Source organism: Solanum verrucosum, unplaced genomic scaffold, assembly GCF_900185275.1.
Source record: "Solanum verrucosum unplaced genomic scaffold, falcon-dt-bn FXZP01000157.1, whole genome shotgun sequence".
Lineage (NCBI taxonomy): Eukaryota > Viridiplantae > Streptophyta > Magnoliopsida > Solanales > Solanaceae > Solanum > Solanum verrucosum.
Genome location: NW_026020185.1, coordinates 1528415 through 1543851, shown reverse-complemented (window position 1 = coordinate 1543851; position 15437 = coordinate 1528415). Strand labels below are relative to the sequence as shown.

Sequence of the window (15437 nt, the reverse complement as noted above, 5' to 3'; positions counted from 1 at the left end):
GTGTATTTACTTGTCTTAAAATTAAGAATAAAGTTTTTATATATTTTTTGATAAAGTATTTTCTTAGCTTAATAAATTATTGCTATTTGTTTTATCATCTAAGTCCCACGAATCACAAGATTCGACCGAGACCCACTTTTGTGGACCTTGAAAGATGCTTAACACCTTCCTTTTGAGTTAACTTGAACATTTACCCGATCTATGGTTTTGCAGGCCCTTAAATTAATTCATTTGCTAGTTTAGTATAAAATGGTTCCCTAATGTGCCTTTAATTCGTTAGGTAGCGACTCTTCTCTTTTATCAAGACCTAAAAGAGTAGTCACGTCGTTGCATTACCCGTTTTGCGAAAAATGGGGGCGCAAAAAATGCAATATTTTCTTATGATATCTCAATCGGCAAAGGGCCAAATATACCCCTGTAGTATAGGAAATAGTTTAAATATATCCCTAGTTATACTATTGGGCTAAATATACCCCTCCCGTTATACTTTCGGGCTAAATATATCCTTATGACTAACAGAGGACATGTGGACGGCTAAGATTAAATGAATTATTCAATTTAAAATAAATCAAATTTGGATATAATCCGCCCCGCCCCAATAGTTTAACCCGACCTAATTATAACATTTGACCCACCCAAGTTTATGATCGGGAAGTTCCACAAAAATTGGAAGCAACTCACTCTGGCACTTATGTCTTGGTGCAACATCAGGGTTGAGTAATCTGTTTTGGTAAGAAAAAAAGAAAACCATTGTGACTCACTTTTCCCACAAGTTTCTATGCATCCTATCTAGAAATCCCTTTTAGAGCTTTGATCATTGATCCAATAGGAAAAGTGAGGAAACTGAACAGAAAATCGACAAATGAATCCCTTGCTTCAATATACAATATCTTGTTTCTAGACTTATTTGATATTAGCTTCAGGTTTATTTTTCTGGAGTTAACAGTAAGCAAGTCAGAAATTCTTGGCTCAGTCATGATGTTGTCAACTATAATTTGCTAGTTAATAAACACCTCAGTTAAGGGAGATTTTGAGATAAATGAACAAGTAAGCAGTCTTAATATCTTGACAAAGAAAATGAGGAAAATGCCTGTGAGATAACATCAAAAAGAGGAAGAGTGAATTCTCAACACACAACCTGAATTACAATTTATTCACTGAATAAATCTCCTCTTTAGTTTTCCCCCTTTCTATAACATGAAATTGATTTCTCATACCTTCATAAATTGGGTGGGTCAATGCTATAATTAGGTCAGGTTAAATTATTGGGACGGGACGGATTATATATTGATTTATTTTAAATTGAATAGTTCATTTAATTTTAGCCGTCCACGTGTCCTCTATTAGTCATAAGGATATATTTAGGTCAAAAGTATAACGGGAGAAATATATTTAGCCCAATAGTATAACTAGGGGTATACTTAAACTATCTCCTATACTACATGGGTATATTTGGCCCTTTGCGCCGTATCTCAATATAAGATTTACTCAGGAGTAGCAAAAGGATCATATTGTTCATCTAAGAAGAAATAGTTTTTAAATCCATTATTCGGCCTTGTCCCCTTTTACTTTAAGAAGACAATACAAGTTTGTTATTTTCTTTAATTGTTCTCTCCTTCCTTGCATACCTTTCTTAAATTTGTACACTCACCATATAGTAAAAGGGAACAACTTAAAGTTGATCTGATAGTTCAAATAAGAAAAAAGAAACATTGATTCACATGTGCTTTTGACCATTAACTCTATTTATTTCGAGTCATAAATAAATAGATTGAAGGCACGACAGAGGGAGGATTCTCGACCACTTTCCTAACACCTTCATAGTCACCGTGAAATACCATGAAACAACCATTGTCCATTCTCTACCACCATGAAAATCTCACCTATCAATATTCATCTCCATTTGTGTTTCTTTATTTACCCAAGTCGAGATTTTGTTACTCAATTTCGGCTCTTGTTTATTTAAACTTTAATTTATTTATGCCTGCAAAATTATTGTTTACTAAGTTTGGAGGACTTATAAATATTGCATATATTCTTTGTGTTATAAATAAAAAAACATGAGTTGAGTTACCTGTGCACAGTAGAAATCATATTTTATTGGTATAATTTTGTTGTAAATTTGGAGGTATTACATTAAAATATAGATACAAATCTTCATTTATATTAGAGATCATGTCCTGCTAATCAATTTGTGTGTGTTCTTATGTAATGATGTAGTGCCTATGTATATTGATATACATCGCTCATTGTGATATATTATAAGTCATGACTATTAATTTTTCATTAGTGTCCACTGTCCAGAATCTATAAAGGAAAAAACGAAGAAATTAATATTCAATTATTATCCTTTTTATTGATTACATACGATTAATAGGTAATAGAAATCACCTACTTAATATGATTAACAATTGCCACAATGCCACACTCGTAGGGTGGTGCAGATTTCTACTAGTAACAATTTGTTTCTTTCGTGAGGAGCTGCTATCCACGGAACCTATCAACAGTGGCGGATCCAGGATTTAGAGTCCGTGGGTGCCAAATGGGATTCAAACCTGCAACCTCAACCTTCTAAAGTTGCTCTTCTACCATGGCACCACAAGCCAATTTTGTTCTGTGGGTGGCACACTTTATATTTATATAAATATTATCTATATATACCTATGTATATATAGAGTTTCCGTCGAAGTTCGGGGGTGGCGTGGCACCCCCACATCCCTTCATAGATCCGCCACTGCCTATCAAGAATTTGGTGTTCAACCACGATGAGTGGCCAAGTCAACACGCAAAGCAGAGTTCAGGTTGGATCATCTACCCAAAGGGGGCCATAGGTACCTTTAGTAAATGATGAAATAGCTGTCTTTTTATCTGAAGTGCACATATATCTTTATAAAAATAAAGTAAACCTTGTTATTTTCTTATTTTTCAATTTTATATGTAACTCTTTTAAAAGTCTCAAAGACATGACAAATTTTATTATTATGTCAAATTATCAATATACTTTCACTAAATTCTACATCAATGTAAATATTTTTAAGTTTTACATGACTTTTAAATACTACTAAAATATTTTATCCAATACTCTTGAATAATTTCTTTAAGAATTATTTTCGTTTTGTCTTAAAGAATTAAAAAAAGTAAATCACAAAAAAGTTTGAAATAAAGGGATTGACATCGAATTGGGCTCTTTTGCAGCCTCATCATATCCTAATCCCACACTTTCTTATTCTCTACTTTGAATTTGTATACCGTACTATTGATTCGTTTATTTATTGTAAACTCATATTTTTAATTCGCCAACGAAATGAAGGTGGCGTATATTTTGCTAATAAGTTTCTCAATTATTTGTAGTTTATTATTGCCTCGATTTAATTAAGTTCCAACACTACAAAGCAAAGGAGTTTTTTCAGAATCCATCATCAAAGAAAGATAAAAATTACCTTATCTTTTCCGACAAGTTCTTTTTGTATTACATGCATGTTCTAAAGGTCAGTCTCTTTTTATTTGTATTTTATTCAAAAATTCTAAACATTTTATGGGAATCAACAAGGTCAATTTCTTCTTTTATCGTTAATATTAGAGAAAAGACATAAAGTCACTACTGAAATTATTTCAAATTTTTAAAATGACATCTTAACTTTGCGGGTGTCCTATTATTATCTCATTGAACAACTTTACAATAGTATGTATACCATATTTTTCACCCAATACCACTTGTACAAAAATATTTGTAAGTCACGCACTAATAGTCACTTGACATGTGTTAAAAGCAATTTTTAATTATTTTTATTTGATTTCTTTGCTTTTCTTTTTCTCTTTCTTCGTCGCCTCAACTTGTGTTCTTCGGGTAGCCATTCCTTCATCGTCAGTCGTCAATCCCATTGTGGCGGGACCGATTTCGCAGTAACACTATTAATTATTTGTCAAATTACCATCAATTAATTTACTTATGAAAATAAATCCCGTCAAATAATCAAAATCTAGATACTCAAAATATCACCAAATCAAAATCTGAAATTTAAATCACCACCTTCTACAACTCCTTACTCCCAAATCGAGTTTTCCATGATTTCACTACTCCCAACTCTAAATCTTAATTTGTAGGAGGAAAAAAATCACTAAACTAATTTGCTTTTCAATAAAAAAGAAGAAGAAAGAGAATGAACACATTTAAAAAAAACAATGACCAGAAACGAAAAAGAAAAAAAAGGAAAAACAATGAAGGAAAACATGGATGCCCAAGAAATATGAGTAAGCTAATGATGGTAGGGAAGATGAGAAAAAAGATTTGAAAAATTAAAAACTATTCATAATAAAGGTAAGAAAATTAATACATGAATTTTTATGGTTTTCTTTTTCAATATAAGTCAAATTGGAAGTGTGACATGACAATTTTACGTTGGTCTGAAGTTGTATCAAGAGTCCTTCACGCGCCCATATTTCGTGACAACTCAAGTGATGTTAAAATTAGTCAAAAGGGTATATTTATTGTGGATTTATGCAATTTCGTGGGGTAATAAAACACCCGCACCTCTTCTTCCCTGTTTGGGCATTTGGAACTGTTAGCAATTGAGGATGAACTTCAGGCTTTCTATGAGTGGAAATCCAATTAGCAAAGCGTATCATCAGATTTGACTACGAAGGAAGAAAAGTTAAAGTGTCTTTTTTGAAAATTTAGGACAACTTCAATAACGATTTTGTGTCTTTTCTCTTAATATTATTAATATTTCTTTTTTTTTCTGGCGACTAGAGACTATGCTTTGCTTGGTTGAATTAATAAACTTTTGTGGCTAGAGCAGGTCGTATATTATTTATTGTAATACCTGTCTAAAATCTCATAACTAGCCTTGTTTTAAATGTCATTTCTTTGGGATATCTACTACATACTAGATAGAGGACCCGTGATATATATTAATTTTTAGTTTCAATTTATGTGATATTATGAAATTTGAGAAGTTATCCAAATTTTTATATGATTTTAAAAATATTTTAAGTTGTTAGTAGGTTTTTACATAATTTTTAAAATAATATATTCTACTTTCTTTGTTCCAATTTATGTGGCATATATAGAATTTTAAAATTAACCATTTTTATATGTTTTTTGCATATATTAAGTTATAAATTATTGTAATTTATAGTACCTTTTTAACATAATTTTCAAATAATATATATGTTACTTTTCATGTCCCAATTTATGTGGCATTCATAGATTTTTTTTAGAGTCAGTTGATTTTTTTATATATATATTTCAATTTTAAAAAAATTGTTAACTATTGTGATTTATAAGTACTTTTTACGTCGTTTTCAAACAATATATATATTTATCATTTAACCCATTTTATGTGATACCAATAAAATTTTGAGAGTCTATCAATTTTTTTTATATAACTTTTAAATATATAAGTTGTTATATTATTATTTTTTTGTTTCAATTTATGTGATATCATGAAACTTGAGAAGGTATCCAAATTTTTATATGATTTATTAAAAATATTTTCTATTGTTAGTACTTTTTTACATAATTTTAAAAATAATATATCGTACTTTCTTTGTTCCAATTTACGCGGCATATATAGAATTTCAAAATAAATCAATTTTTTATATGTCTTTTACATATATTAAGTTGTAACTTGTTGTAATTTATAGTACCTTTTTAACGTAATTTTCAAATAAATATATGTTACTTTTCATGTCCCAATTTATGCGGCATTGATAGATTTTTTTACGTCATTTTCAAACAATATATATTTATCATCTAACTCATTTTATGTGGTATCAATAGAATTTTGAGAGTCAATCGATTTTTTTAATATAACTTTTAAATATTTAAGTTGTTAATTATTATGATTTATAGTATTATTTATATAGTTTTTTTAAAAAAATACATAATTTTCCAATATTCATTATTTTTTCACTCTAAACACAATTTTTTTTGGAAAAATTGTATATAATAGCAAACTATTAATTAAAATTAAATATTATAACCATATTTTGATTTAATTGTACCCCATATCAAACTGTTGTTATTTCGCCTCTCTTTCTGGTGAATCTCGCTCGCCACTCTCGTTCTCGCTGGGCAGTCTCCCTCGCCCTCTCTCGCTTTTATACAAACACAAATGCATAAAAATGCGTTTGTGTTTGTATAAAGCGAGAGAAAATTGTATATATACATATATTTTAGTTTCCCTCTCTCCTCTCTCCCAGATCTCGCTCGCCACTCTCACACGCCTCTCTCACTTTATACAAACACAAATATATACATTGTGTTTGTATTTGTATAAAGCGAGAGAAAATTGTATATACAAATAGAAATGCATATATTTTCTTCCTATACACTTATGATTATACAAATACGATCTTCCCCTGCCCAGTTTTCTTTTGTCTTTCTCTCTTTCTCGCTTTATACAAACACAGATTATACAATTGATTCTTTTGTATATGTATACCGAAATAAATTATACAATTTCTTTATTTTGTATATGTATAGTGAAATATACATATTAGTAGAAAGTTTGTTATGAAACACAATTATGCAAACTATAGCTGTAACATACAAATGTGATTTTTATGTTTGCTATATGCGAAAATTTCTCTTTTTTTTAAGTAACAAATGAAGTAAATAATGTTTTAAAGTGGGACCCATATGTATTAATAACTATTACTCCTAGTAATTAACAAATAGAGTGGAAAAGGAAGAAAAAGAAGGGTAAACCTATCAATTATTGTGATTTATAGTACTTTATGTGTAATTTATTAAATAATATTTCTTTTATAATCTTTGTTTTATTTAAAAAAATATATTAAGACTGGTTTAAGAGTCGCCACTTAATTTTTAAGAAAAAATCAAGAAAACTGATTTTCAATAGATTAAAACAGGAAATCAATTGAAAATATTTAAAGAGGGCTTCGAGGTTCCTATTAATATTCTAGGAAGGTTTTTAAAGCACCTAGAATATCCACTAATGCGGTTATCCGATAATTAATTTATTTGGCTAAAATAATTTAACTTAATTTGATTTGAACAATTTTTATAGTTAGAACCATTTTAAAGGGGAAAAAGGGAAATATTTAAATATTATCTAAGGAAGCTATCATATAAAATTATTTTCTTTAAATCTTGTTAAGAGATGGCTAATTTAGTTAATTTTCTTTTAAAGCGAAAATGGACGTCTTTCGGGGGTTTAAATTTTCCAACCTTAAAATCAACGGCAAATACTAACAAGTAAATAAACATAGTAAGACAAAGAGGGAAAGAGATTTTGGCCCAAGTATGGTTTTTCTGTCCGCCTGAACCAGCACTTGGGCCCATTTTTGTTTTGGGCCTTTGGCCTACTTGAGTCACCTGCACCTGTCCTAAACTTCTAACAAAATAATAATAAGCAAGATGAGAGGGGCTTAGGCCCAAAGTAACAAAATACAAATTTTAAAGAAGAGTGGGCCTCTTTAAGCCCATTTTCTCATTTTTCGTATACACTAGTGTATACAATCTCGTATCAGCTCCAAACTCTGTTCGTCAAATTTCGGGGGACCTTTTCTTCGATTGCTATGGTTGGTTGACTCAATAAAGGATTTAGAGGCTTTACGGCTCTCTCGGAATGCAAAAGGAAGAGTCCGTGAGGACTTGGACAGATTTCACATGCAAAGCGAGGAACAAGGTACAAAATTAGCATTTGAGAGATAAAGTGGTAAGATAACGTAAAATAACGAAGAAAAGGAAAAAATAGAAAATAAGTGGCACATGCTAGTAAAAACATTACAATGCCAAACTTAAACAATAATTTAAAGGGAAGACCGATTAGGGACAAACATTTTTCTTATCTACAATAATGTTGCAAAAATTCAAAGGAAGATTAATATCTTTTCTGGAAATAAATAAAGCCAGCAAACAAAGGAAACCAAACTCAACACTTCCAAACTCAAGTAGGACATTGATTATCACCTCCTGTGCAAAATAAAATTCTTGTTTCCACTAAATGATCCCTTTTTCAAATAAAATAGATACATGTTTTACGTACTTGAATTAGCACCTTGGTATGAGACATGAAGATCCAAGTTAGATGGGCATATGATGCTAAACAAACAAGAAAATTAAACTTTAATATCTACATATCCTAGTTCATGCGTTTAGCTAAAGCAAAAGTGACGTAACATGGAACAAGATTTGGACTAACGTAACAAGAGGAATATCCATCCCATGGAGCCAACTTCATGCTGGTAAGAAACTCCCCTTTGCGCTTATGACCAAAATGATCGAGTTAAATAGGATGAATGTGAGAAATAACGAAATATCTACTCACTAAATGCATACATAACCGAATTATGGACCATGAAGAGACTTGGATCAAAAGAAAACAAAGAAACACTTCCTTGAAGACAATTTTAACAACAAATGATGCAAGCCAACCGGATAAATAAATATAGGATGGAAATGTTTCCAATCAGGCGGAATTAGACATGTAAAAGCTATGCCGATATAAACCCAATACGTCGGATCCCAAACGTCAAGGAAACAAATAGAACTACTCGACATAGTTTCCATATTTCATGATGACTTAATCAAATGAGCTCATTTACGATTAATACAAATAAACTAGTAGCGAACTCCCAACAAGTTATTCTCATTTTAATAAGCAAGAGACAACACATTTAACATTAAACCAACAATAATTCAAAATATTAAGAGGGTAACATGCCGCATAGTTAGCAAATAGAGCATCACATGCTTTAGTCTAGTCAATTTTATTTAATGAAATCTAACAATGCTAATTTATTATGTCAAAAATTGGAATGCTGGAGGCTATAGCAGACCCAATCTTTTAAAACAAAAGAAGGGAAACTAGCAGGGAATTTGCCAGATCACTTTTTTTAAGGGAAGTGAAATATAATTATAGGTAATCAACGCCAAGCAAGCCTATTTCTCAGGCTAACGAGTTGCACACAAACACAAGCATACACGAATAAATGTAGGATGCGAAGAGAATGGCATGGTTAGGAAACCACACGAAGGGCCGAAATAGGTGACAAGCCAAAATCAGTACGGTCATTTTCAGATTTAGATAAAGATAAGAGAGCTACTGCTATTTTAACTAGCAACAACATGCTGGAAAATCAGTTACTAAACTTCAGAAACACTGAACAATTAACAGACTAAACAGAGGCAAGCGGAAGAGGGAGATAAATATCCATTTTTTGAATACATTTCACATTTTTTCACGGAACCAACTGCAATTAACAAACAACTTTTAAGCGGGATCTGAACAAAACAGAGATGAATCTGGCTCATACAAAACTAGAATCTATTCAAATAAAACAAGGCCCTCGAAACTTATGCCAAATCGACCCACAAGACTTACAATGGTCTAAGCAACCAAGGCGAAAACAACATGCTTATGATAATCGAGATCACCTATAGGAGGTGATTCCAAATTTTGAGACTGAATCACAACTTTCGTAATTCTTTAGTCAAGATACTAGCGAATAAGAAAATTCTAACAAAGAGGACATGAACTTGGGAGGGGAAAAACATAAAACGGAAACCAAACAATAACCATGGACTCTCAAACGAGCTTCATCGTTGATTTACAGCCAACAGGGAATCAAAAGCATGCCAGAATAAAATGTTAACATATAAGGGGCTCACATAGTTGAGAGCCAAACGAGCAAAATATGTTCGAAACAAAATGAGTATTACCTTCAGATGTGCAATAGAACCAGGACAGCTACAAGCTTGGAGAAGCAACGATTCTTCCACCAACAACTCCGGAGAAACTTCGAGGATTCCGGCAAATTTCAGTACCTAGAAAGAAATGATAAGAAGGATATACTTGACGTATATTTTTGTATGACCTTTGTGATTTGTCACTCCTTTATCTCTATCAACTTCTAACTATATATTAATGAAGAGTGATCGAAAATTCTCCACCAAAGAATCGCTCAAATCCCTTAGTAGACGATTTTGTTCACTGCAAAGAACCGACACCTTTTGACTCTAAACTTTCAACTCTTTTTTTTCTGAAAAAAAATACCCTTACCAATGAATGATCCTATGATATATAGAAGAAACTAGGGTTAGGAATCAAAATGGGCAAAAGGGACCCAAAAATCGGTTCAAGGCCCATCCCCAAATTCAAATTTGAATTCTTTCACCATTTCGGGCGAACACCTTTTCTCTGTGATTTTTGCCCATTCCGAAAGAGGAAAGGGCAAAACCGACGCTTGGGATCGACCTCCCATCCTCGCCGTGCCACGTGGAGCAATCTCACGGTACAATGACGAATTTCACAACTGTCTTTTGCTGCTCCTACTGCACACATTTTGGGTTTCTTGTCGTTGTTCGCAAGAAGAAGAACGTGTAGGGGTTATTTCTGGTAATGTTGCACGCTACTGCTGGTGTATGTGTTGTATTGTGGAAGGAAAAAAAAAGGTGGGCTGGGCTGTTGGGAATCTGGGAATGGGCTGCTGTATGTATGTATTATTTGGAGAATTGGGATTGAGAATAAAAGGAAAATTGGGCCGGTTGTAAAGAAAAATAAAGGCTCAAAATTTGTTTCCTCAACAAATCAAACGTTAAAAGGAGTTGCTAATTTGCAATTGCATACATGGCTATTAGATTACATTTATAGCCAAATGAATTTAGGAATGTAGCCAAATTGATCTCAATCGGTGATTTGGCTTAAAACTAAATAAAAGATGAGTTAGTAGAAATTAATTAATGAGCTTCTTAATTCTAACAATATAAAATAATCAACTTGATTATAAAGTAATTGTTTTTTTTTCAAAATAAAAAAAAATACGAACTAATATTCAAAATGGCAATTATGAGTCATACTAAATTAATAATGCATTTATAAAAAATGTAAAATCTTGAGGTGATTTTTGTTTATAAGATATATTAATTATATATATAAAATATACATATTCTCATTATTTGAAATATTTAAAATATTATGAAAATTAACTAAAATTCTTAAAAGTAACTTGAAAAAATATTTGAACCTCGTAAAGCTAATTGTTTCGAATTATTTGAAATTAAAGAAGCTTAAAACTAATTCCTATCGGGGAGGGTCAAAATTGGGTGTCAACAACTATCCCTCGTTTGACTTGGATTGATGTAAGAAATTCAAGGAAAATGAAATTGACTAATCCAATTTTGACCGACCACATCCTCATCTTTTGGAAAAGGGATTTGGTACGACCTTTAGAAATTATGACCGAACCCTGGAAATGGGTCTCCTACATATCTCAGGCTATATGAAAATTCAGACCACTTGTAGTTTGATACGCTTGATTTGACGCACGATTTGAAAAGAATTTAGAAGTCATCCCGATCTCAAATTATGAAGAGACCGAAATGCTCGGGAATAAGATTTGGGAGTGAATGTTGGGATACAGCCGAGTTTTCATCATTGGTCCCGCTTACATATCCCCCAACTTAGGGAATCAGGCTGCTTGTAGTTCAACTCTATCGGTTGAAAAGGAAATCTATTATGCAAGATAACCTTTGATTCTGGAGAAGTGACAAAGCAAGTCGGGTATGAAAAAGAGGCTTGCAACCTCTTAGCCATGAATGTGGCGCGCTTTACACCCATAATTAAGAACTTACACAGACATAATTCCTAAAGCTCTTGGCAAATTTGTCACTCGGATTGGAAAGCCGCTTTCGGTAGAGACCAAAAATTTCCGAAAGCGAAATTGAAACCAACAAACCTAAGAAAGACCCACATGCCTTTTGAAAGGGGTGTGGTTTGATTGTGGCGGAAGTCGCTTCTCTGCTCGCGTTCTAAGAGTTTGATACTCCTCTTTGGACTATGTCCCAATTCGCTGCTAAGAAAAAGTTCCACGTTATGCTGTATCCTTTTTGATGTCGTCCGCACCTGTGGTTTTTTTTTTTTTTGGAGATTCATCCTTTCGGATACTCTCGACAAAGACTGAGATAAAACTCATTAGCGTAAAAATGCAATTCAAATGGGAGATAATGTCTTTTACCGTGTTGACACTTGATTGTTCTCCTTGAACATTTGACGTCAACTCTATTGGGTTTGACGTGAAGCAAATAAAGCTTGTGTCTCATATTTGCAATATAATCTTCAATGTACTCTTCATTTGATGTCAAAGTGATAAAAATAGGCTGATGTAATATGTTGATAGTTCTTTTGATGTCGTTGTTGCAAAGAAAAATGATGCAGTCGATGTCGATTTTTCTTGTGATGGGTAAATCTTTCTCTTGTGATGCATAAATTCCTTTCCCGCGATGCATGAATATTTTTTTCGCGATGCATGAATTTTCTCTTGCAATGCATAAATCCATTTTATCGCGATGCATGAATCTTCTCTTGCAATGCATGCATCCCTTTTCTTGTGATGCATGAGTCTTCTCTTGCAATGCATGGATTCCTTTCCCGCGATGCATGAACCTTTTTCCTGCGATGCATGAGTCTTCTCTTGCGATGCATGAATCTCTTTTCTCGCGATGCATGAATCTTCTCTTGCAATGCATGACTTCTCCGCGATGCATGACTTCTTTCTCTTGCAATGCATGATTTGTTCTCTTGCAATGTATGTCTTCTTTCTCTTGCTATGCATGATCCTCTTTGATGATGCCTCCCTGATACCGAACGAAGATGATGCTTCACCCAACAACATAGGTGATCTTCTGGGTATCTCTTGGACGGCGGTATCGTCTCAATCGACAATATAAATAAAAATGACCCTCGGAGTAGTGGTATCATCTCTTTTGAAAATACGATATAAATGACTCTCCGGGTAGTGATATCGTCTCAATCGACATTATAAATAAAAATGACCCTCGGAGTAGTGGTATCATCTCATTTGACAATACGATATAAATGACTCTCCGGGTGGTGATATCATCTCAATCGACAATATAAATAAAAATGACCCTCGGAGTAGTGGTATCATCTCATTTGACAATACGATGTGAATGACCCTCCGGGTAGTGGTAGCATCATGTCTGATAATGTGATGTAGAAAAAATCTTCCAAGTATCTTTAGTTGCTGGAAAATAAAAATATTGCTCTCTTCGTGATTTTCGCTTGTTCCATCTCTGAACATAATTGCATATCCATTACAAATCTCGCTTTGCTAAGAATTTGAATGAAATAATACTACTCATATTTCCAATTCTTTGGGTAGAAAAAGCATAAAAAATTTTCTACATCCACAGAAAAATTGTCAATTTTGGGGAACTCCTTGTCCTTTTGACTTCTCCATATTCATTGAATGGAGGAATATGTTGATCCTAAGGCAAACATATAGATCTGCATCCGACGAAAAATTGTTAGTTTAAGAAATGAACTGATCTGTGTCGATCTCTTCGGTTGTCTGCCCCCTTGCCTCGCTATCTCCGGTTGATTTCTCCGATCTCCCGCTTCTTGATAGATAAGACAAAACATTTTCATGCGAAAATAATTGAAACATGAGGGAAAAGATTTTAAGGAAAATAGATTTTCAAAAGTAATGTTTGGAAAAGGTCACTGTCAAGTGTCATGTCACGTCAAGCCTAATGAACACTTTTAAAGTTGATGTCCCGAGGTCTATCTGATTATTTGCTAGGAAGCATTCAAAGTCGTTCCAAGCTGCCGATGAGCCTGTTGAAATTTTGAGGCCATCCTCAAAATTTCTGTCCCAGTTAACTGTCTTGGTTTATCTTTAACCGTTGGTGAGCAAATCACGGAATTTTTGAGATCTTCTCAAACATTCTGTTCCAGTTGCAAATATGAAAGTAACTTCAGTCTCAACTTTGTTGGAGAGATCTTCTTCTTGAGAATTTTTGAGTCCCTCTCAAAAAATTATGTCCCAGTTTCTATTGTAAAGAGAAATAAAAACCTTACGGGAGATATGACCGAATCCTTGTGGCGCCTACGTATCCCGTTGAAGCAGGAATCAGGTCAAACGTAGTTCCCCCTCAGGGATCAACAAAAATAAGAAAGATTACAAAGAAACCGATTGAGGCCGACATAGGCTGCCTACGTATCTCATTCTTGAGAATTCAGGTCGAACGTAGTTCAAATACAAAGAAATATAAAAAGGGATAAAGGGGTGACCGAGTCCGACATAGGCCGCCTACCTATCTCATTCTTGAGAATTCAGGTCAGACGTAGTTCATTACATAGGGATAGATTTTAAACAAAGCGATTACAAGCAAATAGAACGATTACAAAGAAATGAAAGAAAATATAAACTGAACTTCACACATAGTATCTCATGACAGCATTTGAGTTGATTGGTTTTGGCCATTCGGCACCATCCATCTCCGACAGGACCAAGGCACCTCCAGATAATACTTTGCAAACCATGTAGGGTCCTTGCCAATTTGGTGCAAATTTTCCTTTGTACTCATCCTGATGAGGGAAAATGCGTTTGAGAACCAACTGACCAATTTCAAATATTTTGGCTCTTACTCTTTTGTGGAAAGCACGAATCATTCTCTATCGATACAGTTGTCCATGACAAACAACAACCATTCTTTTCTCATCAATCAATGTTAACAGATCAATCCGCTTGCGAACCCATTCATCATCACCCAATTCAGCTTCTTGGATGATTCTCAATGAAGGTATTTCAACTTCTGCAGGTATAACTGCTTCTGTTTCATATACTAGGAAATATGGAGCAGCTCCAACTGATGTTCTGACAGTCGTTCGGTAACCCAACAAAGCATATGGCAGTATCTCATGCCAACCTCTGTGATTATCAATCATTTTCCTCAAAAATCTTCTTTATGTTCTTGTTGGCGGCTTCTACAGCTCCATTCATTTGGGGACGATAGGCAGTTGAGTTTCGGTGAGTAATCTTGAATTGTTCACATATCTCTCTCATCAAGTGACTGTTGAAATTCGCTCCATTATCAGTAATGATGGATTCTGGTATTCCAAACCTACATATCAAGTTGTTGCGAATAAAATCAGCTACAACTTTTTTGGTTACCGACTTATACGAAGTTGCTTCCACCCACTTGGTGAAGTAGTCAATGGCAACCAAAATGAATCTGTGTCCGTTAGAGGCGGCTGGCTCTATTGGACCAATGACATCCAAGCCCCAAGCTACAAATGGCCAAGGTGAACTCATAGCATTAAGTTCGTGAGGCGGCACTCGAATCAAATCACCATGCACTTGACATTTATGACATTTCTGCACGAACTTGCAACAATCATGCTCCATAGTCATCCAAAAATAACCGGCCCGAAGGATCTTCCTCGCCAAAGTGAGCCCATTCATATGAGTACCACAAACTTCGACATGTATCTGTTCCATAAGCTTTGCAGCTTCACTAGCATCAACGCATCTGAGAAGACCTAAATCTGGAGTCCTCCTATAAAGGATTTCCCACTTGCAAAGAAATTGAGGGTCATACGGCGTATCGATTTCTTCTGGTTGAACGTTGCATTCTCAGGATAAGTCCTGTCCTCTAAATATTC

The 15437-nt window shown here is 33.8% G+C and overlaps 1 protein-coding gene across 1 annotated transcript; it reads right to left on the bottom strand.

Moving 5' to 3' along the window:
- Positions 1-14207: 14207 nt before the first annotated feature.
- On the bottom strand, positions 14208-14720 carry LOC125829352 (uncharacterized). The gene is made up of 2 exons (XM_049508586.1): positions 14481-14720; positions 14208-14360 (listed from the first exon to the last, which is right to left on the bottom strand). Exons 1-2 carry the CDS (start codon positions 14718-14720, stop codon positions 14208-14210), a joined length of 393 nt encoding a protein of 130 aa, XP_049364543.1.
- Between the last annotated feature and the right edge of the window lie 717 nt (positions 14721-15437).

Excerpts from the sequence above, each read along its gene's own strand:
- LOC125829352 (XM_049508586.1), bottom strand. The coding sequence starts at position 14,720 with ATGATTGATAATCACAGAGGTTGGCATGAGATACTGCCATATGCTTTG. Across the intron at positions 14,361-14,480 it reads TGATTGATGAGAAAAGAATG|GATGAGTACAAAGGAAAATT; the intron begins GTTGTTGTTTGT and ends TTCCCTCATCAG.